The 19,596-nt window shown below is 47.7% G+C and overlaps 1 protein-coding gene across 2 annotated transcripts; it reads left to right on the forward strand.

Moving 5' to 3' along the window:
* Positions 1–3,215: 3,215 nt before the first annotated feature.
* Positions 3,216–18,202, forward strand: LOC140428117 (mu-type opioid receptor-like). 2 transcript variants are annotated; one of them, XM_072514206.1, is made up of 4 exons: positions 3,614–3,708; positions 4,390–4,496; positions 13,709–14,061; positions 16,137–18,202. In XM_072514206.1, the coding sequence occupies exons 2-4, from the start codon at positions 4,474–4,476 to the stop codon at positions 16,667–16,669; spliced, it is 909 nt and encodes a 302-aa protein (XP_072370307.1). In that variant the 5' UTR covers positions 3,614–3,708; positions 4,390–4,473; the 3' UTR covers positions 16,670–18,202. The 2 variants fall into 2 exon arrangements, with proteins under 2 accessions (XP_072370299.1, XP_072370307.1); XM_072514198.1 differs by lacking the exon at positions 4,390–4,496 and having other exon boundaries at positions 3,216–3,708.
* The last annotated feature ends 1,394 nt before the right edge of the window (positions 18,203–19,596 follow it).

Consider the following 19,596-nt stretch of genomic DNA (forward strand, 5'->3'; position numbering starts at 1 on the left):
CAATTGCCATTTTTCACTGTGAACTATTCCAGAAAGCCATATTATTTTTTGCCATTGATAGAATGCACAAGTTAAAGAATAATTGGATGGAGAAGCCATTGCAATAATGTAAATTCCTCCCCCCTTCTCCCCAAGTGAATGTAGGAAAATGTTTACACATCACATTGTATAAGTTTAATCACAGTGAGTTTCTGACCATGCAGCAGAAAAGGCGAACGTGGCTCATCATCCCTATACTAGTATTTTCAAAGAGCTATCCAATTGATAGCATTCCCTCACTCTCTCCCCAGTTTTCTTCTTTTTCAAATATTGATACAATTCCCTTCTGTAAGTTGTGATTGAATCTGATCCTCTCTGTATCTCTCTCACCTTCTGTCCTCTCTTAAAATTGCTCGATAATTTTTGTTCATCTGCGCTGGTACCTCTTTATGTGGATTTGTGTCAAATGTAGTGTTTTCACATTCCTGTGAAGCAACACCGGGGCATTTTAGAATGGTGACGATGCCACATAAAATACAAATTGTCGTTGAAAGTGACCATTGAATCTGTTTCTGCTGCCCCTACAGTGCATTCCACGCCACACCTCATTAGGGTAAAAATAATCTCCTCACCTTCCCTCTGGTTCCTTTGTCAATGATCGTCAAGGAGACGAGATGGGGAAAAGGAAGATGAGCGAAGGGAAGGCGTGTGAAAAAAATGACTAATCATTCAGGTTCAAAACAGTTGAATATGTGAGAAGCAGTACGAGGTGTACTTTTCCTTTCGCTGTCAACTTTTACTGCCTGTCACCAACTCAGTGAGACAACATGGGATCCATGGGACAGTATGAGAATGCTCTTATCTTGCTATGTAGCTTCAAAATCTAGGAATGAGTCATTTTGTCTCAGGTCAGGAAGAAGACAGGGGCAGCACGGTAGCATTGTGGATAGCACAATTGCTTCACAGCTCCATGGTCCCAGGTTCGATTCCGGCTTGGGTCACTGTCTGTGCGGAGTCTGCACATCCTCCCCGTGTGTGCGTGGGTTTCCTCCGGGTGCTCCGGTTTCCTCCCACAGTCCAAAGATGTGCAGGTTAGGTCGATTGGCCATGATAAATTGCCCTTAGTGTCCAAAATTGTCCTTAATGTTGGGTGGGGTTACTGGGTTGTGGGGATAGGGTGGAGGTGTTGACCTTGGGTCGGGTGCTCTTTCCAAGAGCCGGTGCAGACTCGATGGGCTGAATGGCCTCCTTCTGCACTGTAAATTCTATGATAAGAGGTTTTATTTGGATCCTTTTGGATTAAACATGTTGCGACGGTTGCCTAACAAAGTCCAAGAACTTTTTGACCATGTCACTGGACCCATTGGGTCAGGGACACAGTTACAAGACTGGAAGAAAAATCCTTGTACTTGAAAGGGGAAAAACAAACAACGTTCCCAATCCATAGGAAGCTGAAATGAAATGAATGAAGTGAAAATCGCTTATTGTCACAAGGAGGCTTCAAATGAAGTTACTGTGAAAGCCGAAGGGCCTGTTCTGTGCTGTATTTTTCTAAGCCCCAAGTCGCCACATTCCGGCGCCTGTTCGGGGAGGCTGGTACGGGAATTGAACCGTGCTGCTGGCCTGCCTTGGTCTGCTTTCAAAGCCAGCGATTTAGCCCTGTGCTAAACCAGCCCCAACCAGCCGCTGGGCGTGTAGGCAGAACAAAGGCGAGCCACTGGGATTTGGGGGTCAGTAAGCCTTCATTCGATGTCACCTGTGGCTCAATGGGCATCTGAGCCAGATGTTGTGGTTCCCAGTTGCACTCCATCAGCGTGAACACATAACCTAGGCTGGCAGCCACCGTGTTCAACTGCCAAAGTCTCTGCCTTTTCAATGCAACATTCAACCAAAGCTTTGCCTGACCCTCTGCGGTGAACAGAAATGATCCTAAAGCCGATTTGAATAAGAGCAAAGTCCTGGTCAATATTTATTCCTCAACCAACATTACTAAATACAGCCGATTTGGGTCATCGCTCAGTGGTGTGTGTGGGATCTTGCTATACACAAATTGGCTGATGTATTTCCGACGTTGCAACCATGACTACACATCAACATAACTCCTTTGATTGTAAAACACTTTGGAACATCCCGAGGTCCCTGAAATTTCATTAATTCTTCTTTAAACTCATGTGGGCTATGCACCCCAAAATATATGTACTGAGTGGCTAGTTGTGTCCCCCACAGTCCCCTATTCGGTTTCTCTGGGTACACCAATCATACATTGGACGGTAGCACTGTGGTTAACACTGTTGCTTCACAGTGCCAGGGTCCCGGGTTCGATTCCCAAATTGGGTCACTGTCTGTATGCAGTTTGCACGTTCTCCCCGTGTCTGCGTGGGTTTCCTCCGGGTGCACCGGTTTCCTCCCACAAGTCCCGAAAGACGTGCTTGTCAGGTGAATTAGACATTCTGAATTCTCCCTCTGTGTACCCGAACAGGTGCCGGAATGTGGCGACTAGGGGCTTTTCACAGTAACTTCATTGTCCCAAGTAGGCTTCAAATGAAGTTACTTGAAAAGCCCCGAGTCGCCGCATTCCGGCGCCTGTTCGGTGAGGCTGGTACGGCTGGTAATGTAAGCCTACTTGAGACAATAATAAAGATTATAATAAAGATTATTACATACCCTGGTCACGAAATGGTCATTGAACAGGAGAGTGCCTGGGCCAAAGGTGGAGTGACCCTGTTTAACATAAGAAGACAGGCACAGTCACACAACTGTGGTGGAGTTCCAACTGAAAATCCCTGTGAATTTCTACCAGTGGAATTACACTCCCCTCCCTAACCAATCCTTGAGGCGTCCACTTTATAAAGGGCTAAGTTAATGATGCACATTGGCAACTGGGCTCTGAGTGTGGGCAGGACTATTCCCCAGCCACTGCCTTCCTCCCTGTCCTGCTTTTAGAGTCAATGCAGTCAGTCGCTTTTCAATTGCTGTTTGTTTTTCAGATTCAGCCCGGGGTCTCTCTCTGTCGCCAGGACAGTGCAGTCGCACCCACCCTCCCTCCCATTGCCCACCTTTACCTGGAGCCTGGGGAACAGGTGCTGGCTCAAACTGGCCAATCACAGGCCAGAGGAGGGGGGCTGTTGACGTCACCCTCCCCAATAAAAGGACGAATGAGGCGCTGGAGAGGCTGAGCCAGTAGGCAAATCCATCAGCCGAGTGGCTGGAGCTGCCCAGGGAGCCAGAGAGCACAGTGCAGCGGGACAGCACTGGGCAACTGGTGTGCAAGACAGGGGTGGGTGGGCGACCTTCCCTCCTGCTGCTGCAGAACATTCATTCACCCAGGAAAGCTCAGTCACCGAGCAGCACTTGCCTCTCCTCTGTGGGGGCTGGCTGTGGAAGTTTGCAATCGAAGTGCTCTTGCTTCAAGCTCCGCTTTGTGTTATTTTTTTTAAAAGGGACAAGCATTGCAATGGATCTCCTCGCCCAGTCCTGCGTTGATGTGGCTGCCAACGGGTCGCAACTGTGCCAGAGCACTTTGCCCAATGCTATTCCCAGCCTGGGCTCCGGCAACTCGTCACCTACCTGCCTGAACTCCACCTCGTACCCCTGCAACAGCACCGAGAGCAATCCTCTGGGCAAGAACTTCTCTTCCATCGTTATCGCCATCATCATCACTGCCCTCTATTCCATCGTCTGTGTACTGGGGCTGGTGGGCAACGTGCTGGTCATGTATGTGATTGTCAGGTAAGAGGCAGCTTAACTTGAATCAAATTCATCCCTGTCTGCCTGTGTGTGTGTGTCCCTCTCCTCCGCCCTCTTTCTTGCACAGAGCCACATTGGCCTGAGTGGAAGAGCTTCTCCCCCCCGCCCCGGCCTCTCAACTTCATTGAAAACGCGGGTGTCAATGTTCTTGTTTACACACAAGACAGTGTGCACAACCTTCAGAATGATTGTCCTTGGGTCTTTTGCGATGGATGTGTATTCAATGTTGGTGCATCGATTAGAAACCAGAATATAAATTGCAAGCAATGCTACAGGACTGAATTAACGTTCATATTTGCATCTTTCTTGATTGGTTGCATGTTAATGAATTAATATCTGTGTTTAATATTACATTTGTGCAGGCTGCAGGTTGGGTTAGACACTCGCGTAGCGCCATCTGGCCGACACATCCGGCAGTGCAGACTGTAAGGGCGGACAGAATGCAGAGTTCCTTTTCAAATCATACTGCCTTATTCTACATATCATTTAATCACAGGTTCCACATTGGCAACTATCTCTGTAATTTCAGCACGCTATAATCATAGCTCCCCCCCCCCCCCCTATATCCAGTGGTGGCATTCCAGTGGTATGATTGCACTGTGACATGTTTATATAGAAACTCAGACTTTCCTCCTTTCAACCAATTGCACTCCCAAACCTCAGGTGGCCAGACTGCATACCACAGCACTGAGGACTGAAGGAAGGTGGATGGGGAACACAGCCTCAAGCTATGGAAAGATTTGAAAGATGTTCTCACTCCCTATTCTCAGGTAATAATGGGGCTTTTGCAATACCGCCCCCCCCCCCCCCCCCCCGCCACCCACAGCACACACACACCATTATTTCTTCAAGATATTCCTTGACTCTTTAACTGAAAATCTATCATAGAACATTACAGCGCAGTCCAGGCCCTTCGGCTCTCGATGTTGCGCCGACCTGTGAAACCACTCTAAAGCCCATCTACACTATTCCCTTATCGTCCATATGTCTATCCAATGACCATTTGAATGCCCTTAGTGGTGGCATCCCCTGCTGTTGCAGACAGGGCATTCCACGCCCTTACTACTCTCTGAGTAAAGAACCTACCTCTGACATCTGTCCTATATCTATCTCCCCTCAATTTAAAGCTATGTCCCCTCGTGCTAGACATCACGATCCGAGGAAGAGGGCTCTCACTGTCCACCCTGTCCAATCCTCTGATCATCTTGTAGGCCTCAATTAAGTCACCTCTTAACCTTCTCTCTAACGAAAACAGCCTCAAGTCCCTCAGCCTTTCCTCATAAGATCTTCCCTCCATACCAGGCAACATTATGGTAAATCTCCTCTGCACCCTTTCCAATGCTTCCACATCCTTCTTATAATGCGGCGACCAGAATTAGACGCAAAACTCCAAATGCACCTGCACCAGAGTTTGGTACAGCTGCAACATGACCTCATGGCTCCGTAACTCAATCCCTCTACGAATAAAAGCTAACACACCGTACGCCTTCTTAACAACCCTCTCAACCTGGGTGCCAACTTTCAGGGATCTATGTTCATGGACACCGAGATCTCTCTGCTCATCCACACTGCCAAGAATCTTACCATTAGCCCAGTACTCTGTCTTCCTGTTATTCCTTCCAAAATGAATCACCTCACGCTTTTCTGCATTAAACTCCATTTGCCACCTCTAAGCCCAGTGCTGCAGCTTATCTATGTCCCTCTGTAACTTGTAACATCCTTCTGCACTGTCCACAACTCCACCGACTTTAGTGTCATCTGCAACTTTACTCACCCATCCTTCTATGCCCTCCTCCAGGTCATTTATAAAAATGACAAACAGCAGTGGCCCCAAAACAGATCCTTGTGGTACACCACTAGTAACTGGACTCCAGTCTGAACATTTCCCATCAACCACCACCCTTTCTCTTCTTCCAGCTAGCCAATTTCTGATCCAAACTGCAAAATCACCCTGAATCCCATGCCTCCGTATTTTCTGCAGTAGCCTACCGTGTGGAACCTTATCAAATGCTTTACTGAAATCCATGTACACCACATCAACTGCTTTACCCTCATCCACCTGTTTGGTTATCTTCTCAAAGAACTCAATAAGGTTTGTGAGGCACGACCTACCCTTCACAAAACCGTGTTGATTATTTCTAATCAAATTATTCCTTTCCAGATGATTATACATCCTATCTCTTATAAACCTTTCCAAGATTTTGCCCACAACAGAAGTAAGGCTCACTGGTCTATAGTTACCGGGGTTGTCTCTACTCCCCTTCTTGAACAAGGGGACAACATTTGCTATCCTCCAGTCTTCTGGCACTATTCCTGTCGACAAAGATGACTTAAAGATCAAAGCCAAAGGCTCAGCAATCTCCTCCCTAGCTTACCAGATAATCCTAGGATAAATTCCATCCAGCCCAGGGGACTTATCTATTTTCACACTTTCCAGAATTGCTAACACCTGCTTAGCACAGGGCTAAATCGCTGGCTTTGAAACCAGACCAAGGCAGGCCAGCAGCACGGTTCAATTCCCGTAACAGCCTCCCCAAACAGGTGCCAGAATGTGGCGACTAGGGGCTTTTCACAGTAACTTCATTTGAAGCCTACTTGTGACAATAAGTGATTTTCATTTCATTTCATTTTTCACCTCCTCCTTATGAACCTCAAGCCCTTCTAGTCTAGTAGCCTGAATCTCAGTATTCTCCTCGACAACATTGTCTTTTTCCTGTGTGAATACTGACGAAAAATATTCATTTAGCACCTCTCCTATCTCCTCGGACTCCAAGCACAACTTCCCACTACTGTCCTTGACTGGCCCTACTCTTACCCTAGTCATTCGTTTATTCCTGACATATCTATAGAAAGCTTTAGGGTTATCCTTGATCCTACCTGCCAAAGACTTCTCATGTCCCATCCCAGCTCTTCTTAGCTCTCTCTTTAGGTCCTTCCTAGCTTACTTGTAACTCTCGAGCGCCCTAACTGAACCTTCATGTCTCACCTTTACATAAGCCTCCTTCTTCCTCTTGACAAATGTTTCGACTGCTTTAGTAAACCACAGTTCCCTTGGTCGACCACTTCCTCCCTGCCTGACAGGTACATACTTATCAAGGACACGCAGTAGCTGTTCCTTGAACAAGCTCCACATTTCCATTGTGCCCATCCCCTGCAGTTTTTCTCTCCATCCGATGCATCCTAAGTCTTGCCTCATCACATCATAATTGCCTTTCCCCCAGATATACCTCTTGCCCTGCGGTATATACCTATCCCTTTCCATCACTAAAGTAAACGTAATCGAATTGTGGTCACTATCACCAAAGTGCTCACATACCTCCAAATCTAACACCTGTCCTGGTTCATTACCCAGTACCAAATCCAATATGGCCTTGCCTCTCGTTGGCCTATCTACATACTGTGTCTGGAAACCCTCCTGCACACATTGGACAAAAACGGACCCATCTAAAGTACCCGAACTATCGCGTTTCCAGTCAATATTTGGAAAGTTAAAGTCCCCCATAACAACTACCCTGTTGCTTTCGCTCCTATCCAGAATCATCTTTGCAATCCTTTCCTCTAAATCTCTGGAACTTTTTGGAGGCCTGTAGAAAACCCCTAACAGGGTGACCTCTCCTTTCCTGTTTCTAACCTCAGTCCATTCTAGCTCAGTAGACGAGTCCTCATCAAATGTCCTTTCTGCCACCGTAATACTGTCCTTGACCAACAATGCCACCCTTCCCCCTCTTTTACCACCTTCCCTGAGCTAACTGAAATATCTAAACCCCGGCACCTGCAACAACCATTCCTGTCCCTGCTCTATCCATGTCTCCGAAATGGCCACAACATCGAAGTCCCAGGTACCAACCCATGCCGCAAGTTCACCCACCTTATTCCGGATGCTCCTGGCATTGAAGAAGACACACTTTAAACCACCTTCCTGCCTGGGGGTACACTCCTGCAACTTTGAAACCTTACTTGTAACCGATGACATTTGATGTGATGCTACATCAGTGTTTGATGAGATAATGTCGAGGGAGCTTTACTTGGTTTAGTCCCAGCAAGCACTCACAGGGCAAGTTACAGGGTTCAATTTGGATTTGATTTCATTTATTCTCCCAAGCACCGATGTACAGTGAAAAGTATTATTCAGCAGTCCAGACAGATCGCTCCATACATGAGAAAACATAGGCTGCACTATCCTGTCTGCCCCCCATAACCCTTCACTCACTTTTCAAATAAAAATGTGTCTAACTCAGCCTATCCTGGGAGATTTGATGTGGACAGTGTAGAGGGAGCTTTACTCTGTATCTAACCCCGTGCTGTACCTGTCCTGGGAGTGTTTGATGGGTCAGTGTAGAGGGAGCTTTACTCTGTATCTAACCCCGTGCTGTATCTGTCCTGGGAGTGTTTGATGGGGACAGTGCAGAGGGAGCTTTACTCTGTATCGAACCCCATGCTGGACCTGTCCTGGGAGTGTTTGATGGGTCAGTGTAGAGGGAGCTTTACTCTGTATCTAACCCCGTGCTGGACCTGTCCTGGGAGTGTTTGATGGGTCAGTGAAGAGGGAGCTTTACTCTGTATCTAACCACGTGCTGTACCTGTCCTGGGAATGTGTGATGGGGACAGTGTAGAGGGAGCTTTACCCTGTATCTAACCCCATCCTGTACTTGTACTGGGAGTGTTTGATGGGGACAGTGTAGGGGGAGCTTTACTCTGTATCTAACCCCATGCTGTACCTGTCCTGGGAGTGTTTGATGGGGACAGTGTAGGGGGAGCTTTACTCTGCATCTAACCCCGTGCTGTACCTGTCCTGGGAGTGTTTGATGTGGACAGTGTAGAGTGAGCTTTACTCTGCATCTAACCCCGTGTTGTACCTGTCCTGGGAGTGTTTAATGGGGACAGTGTAGGGGGAGCTTTACTCTGCGTCTAACCCCGTGCTGTACCTGTCCTGGGCGTGTTTGATGGGGACAGTGTAGAGGGAGTTTTACTCTGTATCTTACCCCGTGCTGTACCTCTCCTGGGAGTGTTTGATGGGTCAGTGTAGAGGGAGCTTTACTCTGTATCTAACCCTGTGCTGTACCTGTCCTGGGAGTGTATGATGGGGGCAGTGCAGAGGGAACTTTACTCTGTATCTAACCCCATGCTGGACCTGTCCTGAGAGTGTTTGATTGTTCAGTGTAGAGGGAGCTTTACTCTGTATCTAACCCCGTGCTGTACCTGTCCTGGGAGTGTTTGATGGGGGCAGTGCAGAGGGAGCTTTACTCTGTATCTAACCCCGTGCTGGACCTGTCCAGGGAGTGTTTGATGGGTCAGTGTAGAGGGAGCTTTACTCTGTATCGAACCACGTGCTGTACCTGTCCTGGGAATGTTTGATGGGGACAGTGTAGAGGGAGCTTTGCCCTGTATCTAACCCCGTCCTGTACCTGTCCTGGGAGTGTTTGATGGGGACAGTGTAGAGAGGGCTTCACTCTGTATCTAACCCCGTGCTGTACCTGTCCTGGGAGTGTTTGATGGGGACAGTCTAGAGGGAGCTTTATTCTGTATCTAACCCCGTGCTGTACCTGTCCTGGGAGTGTTTGATGGGGACAGTGTAGAGGGAGCATTACTCTGTATCTAACCCCATGCTGTACCTGTCCTGGGAGTGTTTGATGGGGACAGTGTTGAGAGATCACTCTGTATCTAACCCCGTGCTGTACCTGTCCTGGGAGTGTTTGACGGGGACAGTGTAGAGGGAGCTTTACTCTGTATCTAACCCCGTGCTGTACCTGTCCTGGGAGTGTTTGATGGGGACAGTGTAGAGGGAGCATTACTCTGTATCTAACCCCATGCTGTACCTGTCCTGGGAGTGTTTGATGGGGACAGTGTAGAGGGAGCATTACTCTGTATCTAACCCCATGCTGTACCTGTCCTGGGAGTGTTTTATGGAGACAGTGGAGAGGGAGCTTTACCCTATCTAACCCAGTCCTGTACTTGTCCTGGGAGTGTTTGATGGGGACAGTGTAGGTGGAGCTTTACTCTGCATCTAACCCCGTGCTGTACCTGTCCTGGGAGTGTTTGATGTGGACAGTGTAGAGTGAGCTTTACTCTGCATCTAACCCCGTGCTGTACCTGTCCTGGGAGTGTTTGATGGGGACAGTGTAGAGGGAGATTTACTCTATCTAACCCCGTGCTGTACCTGTCCTGGGAGTGTTTGGTGTGGACAGTGTAGAGGCAGTTTTACTCTGTATCTAACCCCGTGCTGTACCTGTCCTGGGAGTGTTTGATGGGGACAGTGTAGAGGGAGCTTTATTCTGTATCTAACCCCGTGCTGTACCTGTCCTGGGAGTGTTTGATGGGGACAGTGTTGAGAGAGATCACTCTGTATCTAACCCCCTGCAGTACCTGTCCTGGGACTGTTTGATGTGGACAGTTTAGAGTGAGCTTTAGTCTGTATATAACCCCGTGCTGTACCTGTCCTGGGAGCGTTTGATGTGGACAGTGTCGTGAGCTTTACTCTGCATCTAACCCCATGTTGTACCTGTCCTGGGAGTGTTTGATGGGGACAGTGTAGAGGGACCTTAAGTCTGTATATAACCCCGTGATTAACCTGTCCTGGGAGTGTTTGATGGGGACAGTGTAGAGGGGGCTTTACTCTGTATCTAACCCCGTGCTGTACCTGTCGTGGGAATGTTTGATGGGGACAGTGTAGAGGGAGCTTTACCCTGTATCTAACTCCGTGCTGTACCTGTCCTGGGAGTGATTGATGTGGACAGTGTTGAGAGAAATCACTCTGTATCTAACCCCGTGCTGTACCTGTCCTGGGAGTGTTTGATGGGGACAGTGTAGAGGGAGCTTTATTCCGTATCTAACCCCGTGCTGTACCTGTATTGGGAGTGTTTGATGGGGACAGTGTTGAGAGAGATCACTCTGTATCTAACCCCCTGCAGTACCTGTCCTGGGACTGTTTGATGTGGACAGTTTAGAGTGAGCTTTAGTCTGTATATAACCCCGTGCTTAACCTGTCCTGGAGTTTTTGATGGGGACAGCGTAGAGTGAGCTCTATTCTGTATCTAACCCCGTGCTGTTCCTGTCCTAGGAGTGTTTGATGGGGACAGTGTAGAAGGAGCATTATCCTGTATATAACCCCGTGCTTAACCTGTCCTGGAGTTTTTGATGGGGACAGCGTAGAGTGAGCTCTATTCTGTATCTAACCCCATGTTGATCCTGTCCTGGGAGTGTTTGATGGGGACAGTGTAGATGGAGCTTTACTCTGTATCTAACCCCGTGCTGTACCTGTCCTGGGAGTGTTTGATGGGGACAGTGTCGGGGAAGCTTTACTCTGCATCTAACCCCGTGCTGTACCTGTCCTGGGAGTGTTTGATGGGTCAGTGTAGAGGGAGCTTTACTCTGTATCTAACCACGTGCTGTACCTGTCCTGGGAGTGTTTGATGGGGTCAGTGTAGGGGGAGCTTTACTCTGCATCTAACCCCGTGCTGTACCTGTCCTGGGAGTGTTTGATGTGGACAGTGTAGAGTGAGCTTTACTCTGCATCTAACCCCGTGCTGTACCTGTCCTGGGAGTGTTTGATGGGGACAGTGTAGAGGGAGATTTACTCTATCTAACCCCGTGCTGTACCTGTCCTGGGAGTGTTTGGTGTGGACAGTGTAGAGGGAGCTTTACTGTGTATCTATCCCCATGTTGATCCTGTCCTGGGAGTGTTTTATGGAGACAGTGTAGAGCGAGCTTTACTCTGTATCTAACCCCGTGCTGTACCTGTCCTGGGAGTGTTTGATGGGGACAGTGTAGAGGGAGCTTTATTCTGTATCTAACCCCGTGCTGTACCTGTATTGGGAGTGTTTGATGGGGACAGTGTTGAGAGAGATCACTCTGTATCTAACCCCCTGCAGTACCTGTCCTGGGACTGTTTGATGGGGACAGTGTAGAAGGAGCATTATTCTGTATTTAACCCCGTGCTGTACCTGTCCTGGGAGTGTTTGATGTGGACAGTGTAGAGTGAGCTTTACTCTGCATCTAACCCCATGTTGATCCTGTCCTGGGAGTGTTTTATGGGGACAGTGTAGATGGAGCTTTACTCTGTATCTAACCCCGTGCTGTACCTGTCCTGGGAGTGTTTGATGGGGACAGTGTAGGGGATGCTTTACTCTGTATCTAACCCCATGCTGTACCTGTCCTGGGAGGGTTTGATGTGGACAGTGTAGAGTGAGCTTTACTCTGCATCTAACCCCGTGTTGTACCTGTCCTGGGAGTGTTTAATGGGGACAGTGTAGGGGAGCTTTACTCTGCATCTAACCCCGTGCTGTACCTGTCCTGGGCGTGTTTGATGGGGACAGTGTAGAGAGAGCTTCACTCTGTATCTAACCCCGTGCTGTACCTGTCCTGGGAGTGTTTGATGGGGACAGTGTTGACAGAGATCACTCTGTATCTAATCCCGTGCTGTACCTGTCCTGGTAGTGTTTGATGTGGACAGTGTAGAGGGAGCTTTATTCTGTATCTAACCCCGTGCTGTACCTGTCCTGGGAGTGTTTGATGGGGACAGTGTTGAGAGATATCACTCTGTATCTAACCCCGTACTGTACCTGTCCTGGGAGTGTTTGATGGGGACAGCATAGAGGGAGCTCTATTCTGTATCTAACCCTGTGCTGTACCTGTCCTGTGAGTGTTTGATGGGGACAGTGTAGAGGGAGCATTATTCTGTATCTAACCCCGTGCTGTACCTGTTCTGGGAGTGTTTGATGGGGACAGTGTAGAGGGAGCATTATTCTGTATCTAACCCCGTGCTGTACCTGTTCTGGGAGTGTTTGATGGGGACAGTGTTGAGGGAGCTTTACTCTGTATCTAACCCCCGTGCTGTACCTGTCGTGGCAGTGTTTGATGGGGACAGTGCAGAGGGAGCTTTACTCTGTATCTAACCCCGTGCTGTACCTGTCCTGGGAGTGTTTGATGCGGACAGTGCAGAGGGAGCTTTACTCTGTATCTAACCCCGTGCTGAACCTGTCCTGGGAGTGTTTGATGGGGACAGTGTAGAGGGAGCTTTACTCTGTATCTAACCCCATGCTGTACCTGTCCTGGGAGTGTTTGATGGGGACAGTGTAGAGGGAGCTTTACTCTGTATCTAACCCCGTGTTGTATCTGTCCTGGGAGTGTTTGATGGGGACAGTGTAGAGTGAGCTTTACTCTGTATCTAACCCCGTGCTGTACCTGTCCTGGGAGTGTTTGATGGGGACAGTGTAGAGAGAGATTTGCTCTGTATCTGACCCCGTGCTGTACCTGCCCTGGGTGTGTTTGATGGGGACAGCGTAGAGGGAGCTTTATTCTGTATCTAACCCCGTGCTGTACCTGTCCTGGGAGTGTTTGATGGGGACAGTGTAGAGTGAGCTTTACTCTGTATCTAACCCCGTGCTGTACCTGTCCTGGGAGTGTTTGATGGGGACAGTGTAGAGTGAGCTTTACTCTGTATCTAACCCCGTGCTGTACCTGTCCTGGGAGTGTTTGATGGGGACAGTGTAGAGAGAGATTTGCTCCGTATCTGACCCCGTGCTATACCTGCCCTGGTTGTGTTTGATGGGGACAGCGTAGAGGGAGCTTTATTCTGTATCTAACCCCGTGCTGTACCTGTCCTGGGAGTGCTTGATGATGACAGTGCAGAGAGTGTTTTACTCTCTATCTGACCCTGTGCTGTAATGTTCTGGGAATGTTTGATGGGGACAGTGTAGAGAGATTCACTCTGTGTTTTGCCCTGTACAGAGCTATACACTATTTAACCCACTCTTTACCTGTCCTGAGAATATTTGATGGGACAGTGTATGGTGAACTTTATTCTACATCTAACCCATGCTGTGAATGACTGAAAGTGCTCAGCCATTGAGGGAGAGAGACGAGTAGGAGGAAGAGTATATGAACATGTATAATCCTGACTGTTCACAGTCATCAGCAAAGTCCAAGGACTCTCCTGTCACTCTCTATGCTGATCTATCCATGTTTCCCCTCGCTCGCTTTTCAGATACACCAAAATGAAAACAGCCACCAACATCTACATATTCAACCTTGCTCTGGCTGACGCCTTGGCCACCAGCACACTGCCTTTCCAAAGTGTCAACTACTTGATGGGAACTTGGCCCTTTGGGAAGCCGCTGTGCAAAGTGATCATGTCCATTGACTACTACAACATGTTCACCAGCATATTCACCCTCACCACCATGAGCATGGACCGCTACATTGCAGTTTGCCACCCGGTCAAGGCTTTGGATTTCCGCACACCACGCAATGCCAAGATTGTCAATGTCTGCATCTGGATGCTGTCCTCAGCCATTGGGCTGCCTGTGATGATAATGGCAACGACCAGGTTCGACAATAGTAAGTACCACGCAGTAGGTTCAGCATTGTTTCCACTGTCCTTGAGGTGAGAACGTGCCCTTTTATCCAAAAAGCATGATAAAGAGGGCCTGAGATCAATGTGCAATGCAAAAAGGTTAGGTGGGGTTACTGGGATCGGGTGGAGGCGTGGGCTTAAGTAGGGTGATCTTTCCAAGAGCCGCATGGCCTCCTTCCACACTGCAAATTCTATGAAATCTTCCTCTTTAGCAAATCTCCACTGATGTTTGATAAGAAATGGACGGCACGGTAGCGCAATGGTTAGCACCGTTGCCTCACAGCTCCAGGGTTCCAGGTTCAATTCCCGGCTTGGGTCATTATCTGTGCGGAGTCTGCGTGGGTTTCCTCCGGGCGCTCCGGTTTCCTCCCACAAGTCCCGAAAGACGCGCTGTTAGGTGGATTGGACATTCTGAATTCTCCCTCAGTGTGCACGAACAGGCGCCGGAGTATGGCGACTCGGGGATTTTCACAGTAACGTCATTGCCTCCTTGTGACAATAAAAGATTATTGTTAATATTATTATTAAATCTGAAAATGTTCACTGGAATGGCCCCATGTGATCCAGCAACATGGGCCCCTTTTGATTTCAATCTCACTCCCAACCATCACACCTCACCCTCCTCCATCCACCCTAACCACTCCCACCACCACTGGCCCCTATCTCCAGAAGCAGATCTGGCATTAGTTCATGTGTGTTGGGTTGAATGAGCTCAGTGTTTTATTTCATGATTTAATGGACTGGGCGAAAGCTTTATTCTGGAAAATGATCTGATATTACCCAGATTGAATCAGCAGCTGGTATTCCTGTTGAGGACCTTTAAAGAGGCGTAAACGTAGAGGCAATCTGATTGAGGTTTATAAGGTTCTGTAATCAAGTTGACAGTTTGTTGTAATGATATGTGTTAGGGGCTGACAGGGTGGGGGGTCTCAATTTTAAGTTGTATAAATGAAGGTAATAGAGTAGGTGGTAGCTTCATGGTATTGTCACTGGACCCAATGCAAGATCTGGGGACCCGAGTTCAAGACCTGGGGTCAAATCCCACCATGGCAGATCGTAAAATTTGTATTCAATAAAAGAAATCTGGAATTAAAAGTCCAGCGATAGGGCAGCACTGAGGCGCAGTGGGTTGGCATTGCGGCCTCACGGCACCGAGGTCCCAGGTTCGATCCTGGCTCTGGGTCACTGTCCGTGTGGAGTTTGCACGTTCTCCCCGTGTTTGCGTGGGTTTTGCCTCCACAATCCAGAGGTGTGCAGGGTAGGTGGATTGGCCGCGCTAAATTGCCTCTTAATTGGAAAAAATGAATTGGGTACTCCTAAATTTAAAAACAAAGTCTTGTGATGACCGTGAAATCATCGTCGATTGTCAAGAAAAATCCATCTGGTTCACTGATGTCCTTTTCGGGAAGGAAATCTGCCCTCCTTACCCGGCCTGGCCTACATGATCCACAGCAATGTTTTTGACCCTCTGAAATGGAGGGCTGTTAGGGGTGGGTAACAAATTCTGTCCCAGCCAGTGACAGCCACACCCTGTAAAAGTATATATTTTTAAAAGCTTGAAGTTCAATGTCAGGAGGTGGTCTCTTTTCAAAGAATAATGAACCCCTGGAATAGGCTGACAACTCATGCAGTTGATGCTCATTTGCTGAATTCCTTCAATTGAGGACCGGGCTCATTTCTGGTTGGAGCTACAAGGCCCCAGTGAGCTCCTGGACTAATATCAACTGACTAAGAGTTTATGAGACACATTTTCCAGACATGTTTCCCCCAGAATTGGCCACGCTAAATTGCCCCTTAGTTTTTAAAAAAACGTTTTCCTCAGAATTGACCTGTGCGATGATCTAGTTTTCTGTCTCTCCCAGGACATCACATGGTTCTGAGTAGGATTTTCAGTTCATATATTATGATGTAAAGACTTTGCAATGAAGCAGAGGGAATTCTCCTGACCCTCATGGGTAGTGTGTTTGTCTGCAAATCTTTTAATGCAAAGTTAATGCTATTTAACTATCTACTGAACTATTTCTAACAATCTACTATTTTACCCTGTTCACCCTTCCAGGTTTAGGAATAACAGACTGCACGTTGAAATTCCCACACCCTTCCTGGTACTGGGACAACCTCCTGAGAATCTGTGTCTTCATTTTTGCCTTTGTCATGCCAGTCTTGATCATCACGGTGTGCTATGGCCTGATGATCCTACGTCTGAAGAGTGTCCGGATGCTCTCCGGTTCGAAGGAGAAGGACAGGAACCTCCGGCGCATCACCAGGATGGTCCTTGTGGTCGTGGCCGTATTCATCGTCTGCTGGACGCCCATCCACATCTATGTCATCCTCAGGGCCCTGGTGAAGATCCCATCCACCCTCTTTGCAGCAGTGGCCTGGCATTTCTGCATTGCCCTGGGCTACACCAACAGTTGCCTCAACCCTGTCCTCTACGCCTTCCTGGACGAGAACTTCAAGCGATGTTTCCGGGAGTTCTGCGTGCCCACTTCCTCGACCATTCAGTATCAGGGCTCTAACCGGGTTCGGAACCACACCCGGGAGCACCCGTCCACCATCAACACGGCCGACAGGTCTAATCACCAGGTATGACTAGGCGTGCAGATGTCCCTGGAGCCCCAGTCGCACCAGGGGGAGGACCTCAACTCTGAACTCACACAAATCACAACGGGACTCTAACTGGGGCGAGAGAGCCACCAGGACAATTGAGCCACTGCCCAACATTCGGTCAATGTCAGGATTGGCAGTCATTACTCATCAATTTATTAAGAATAGCTTGTAGCTGGGAGTCTGAAAGTCCAAACCTTCTTATTTATTCTCCCCCACCACCCCTCCAAATTGTCTCCCTTTTGTTTCCTCGGCTGGTGGCAATTTACACTGGGCGTAGATCCACGTCCAGTAGATCCCTTCCCTGTACCTCACCAAAGTGTCTGACGTTTGTATGCCAGCAAGTATCGATAAACTATTCAACTGCCTACTGGATATCGATCAGAAACATGACCCCTGGCTGATATCCCTGGCTTTTCACCTCCTCCATTACAGAGTCTGAGGTAAACTACGGAATCCCCATTGTAGCTCCTCGCTTGAGCTTGGTTGACTCAGTACAGTTCATGGGAGAAACATCCAGAAATCTTCCCAACCCTGTGTTGAGCTCAGCACCACAGCACGTACATTCATCTTTTCTATATGACTGGACAAATAGAAAAGCGTGGCTTTTAACAATCATGACCTTTATCTATCTCTGTTGTGCAATCGTCCCGTCAGTCCACAATTGATTGCTCCCATATTTTGGACTCTTACTCAACAGGAAATTCTTTCACCATTTTCAGGTGGACCCCGTGGATTAAGGAACGAAAATGCAAGTCTTCAGGGATAGTATTTATCTCGGATTTTCAGCATGCTATGCCAACTAAGTATTTGGACTCTGAATGGAATATAACAGAACAGGGGTAAAGTCCTCAATGTTAATTTGATAATAGTGAAATGCCTTTAGTCTCAACATTTGCTGCAAGGCCGCCAGTTTAATTGTATAACTGGAGCTTTCCTGCTGATGTAACCTCTGGAACCAATATGTGACTGCAACAGGTCTAATCGCTGGTCTGGGTGGAGTGAACAGATCCCATCTATGGTAAGTGCAGAGGCATCAGAGTTGGCCCCAAGGTTTCGATGGAAAAGAGAGGACAGGAGGCTGTGTATTCTCAATGGGAAACGTTTGAAGGTGGGATTGGGCTCAACCATGCTCATTCCCCATCACTGCTGCCTGTGCAGTCGAATAGTTTTCCAACATTCGCTGTCACGGTTTACCCATAAATCACACGGGAGGCTGAGCGGAAATGAACCATAGCGAGTGTTCAACGCATTTGGGAAGGGAGAGGGCATTTGGAAAGATAGGGGAGCTTAATTCTTCATGACTCAGAGTGGGGCTTCACAGAACTGTTGAAATCATCTCCTGAGAGACTTTCATTACTGGCACTTACCCCTGTAAAATAAATAGGCCAGTGACTGCATTCAAACAGTGCACAAGACATTATTGCAGAAACACATTAAGGAAATTAAAAAAGAAATTTCACGAGAGGATAGAGGTTATTATATTGCATATATTGCATTAAACAATATTATGTTGTTTGTTTTGTTCATTATTAAATTTCATTCATCTTTTTTTCTGTAACTCAATCCCAACACATCCGAACTTTAATTTACTTCTCCCCAATTGTTGCTCACAATCTCTTTCGAAGATAACGCCTTTTGTTTTACACTGTTGTTTGCCTTGTTCCTGCTTTCTCTTTATACCTCTTGCAGTTGAGTTTCAATGCTCCCATCTAGCACCTTTCCTCTCAATGTTTGACAGACTTCTTGTCACCAGGCTGATGTCCTCGAAACCAATACAAAACGCTGTCAATAACCGTGCCTTACAACGGAATCTGACAACACAAAGTCACAAGAAATTAATTTTGGCCTGGTATTTAAGAAAATAGAGCGAATGGAGAACTTAAAATACTTGTAGATACTAGAAATCAGAAATAGGAAGTGCTAGAAACACTGAGCGAAATGGTGGCAGTGTTTCAGGTTTCTGAGCTGGAAATATTTTTTTAAAATAAATTTAGAGTACCCAATTCTTTTTTTCCAATTAAGGCGCAATTTTAGCGTGGCCAATCCATCTAGCCTGCACATCTTTGGGTTGTGGGGGCGAAACCCACGCAGACACGGGGAGAATGTGCAAACTCCACACGGACAGTGACCCGGAGCCGGGATCGAACCCGGGTCCTCAGCGGCGTGAGGCAGCAGTGCTAACCCACTGCATCACCGTGCCGCCTGGAATTATTATTAGTTTAGAATAAGAGGGAGCAGGAGGCAGTTGCCAAAGAAAGAAATGTGTATTTTGTAAGCAAGGTTCTCGTGAACACAGGAGCAACGATAGATAGCAAGAAAAATCCAATTCAAAAGCTCCAATTCTGATATGAGGTCATCTTTCCCAAATTGTTACCTCCACCTTCCTTCCTCCACAGTCAAGCAGGTTAGGTCAGTCGGCAAAGATCTGGCAAATGGAGTATGAAGTGATTTTGTCCCATTTTGGAAGGAAGGATAAAAAAGAAGCTTATTATCTCAATGATGAGAGATTGCTGAGCTCGGAGGTGCAGAGGGACCTGGGTGACCTAGTGCATGGATCAGAGAAGGTGCAGCAAGTAATTAGGAAAGCTAATCGAATTTTATCATTTATTGCAAGGGGAACTAACTAAATATAAAAGCAGGAAGGTTGTGCTTCAGTTTGACAGGGCTTTGATGAAACAACATCTGGAGTATTGTGTACAGTGTTGCCCTCCAATGAAAAAATGAAATGAAAATCGCTTATTGTCACAAGTAGGCTTCAATGAAGTTACTGTGAAAAGCCCCTAGTCGCCACATTCCGGCCCCTGTTCGGGGAGGCCGGTATGGGAGGCCATGTTGAAAGAAGGAGGTGAATGCATTGGAAGCAGTTCAGAGAAGGTCGACAAGGCGCAGACCTGTGTGAGTGCGATATG

This window comes from Scyliorhinus torazame, chromosome 1, assembly GCF_047496885.1.
Source record: "Scyliorhinus torazame isolate Kashiwa2021f chromosome 1, sScyTor2.1, whole genome shotgun sequence".
NCBI classification, from domain to species: Eukaryota; Metazoa; Chordata; class Chondrichthyes; order Carcharhiniformes; family Scyliorhinidae; genus Scyliorhinus; species Scyliorhinus torazame.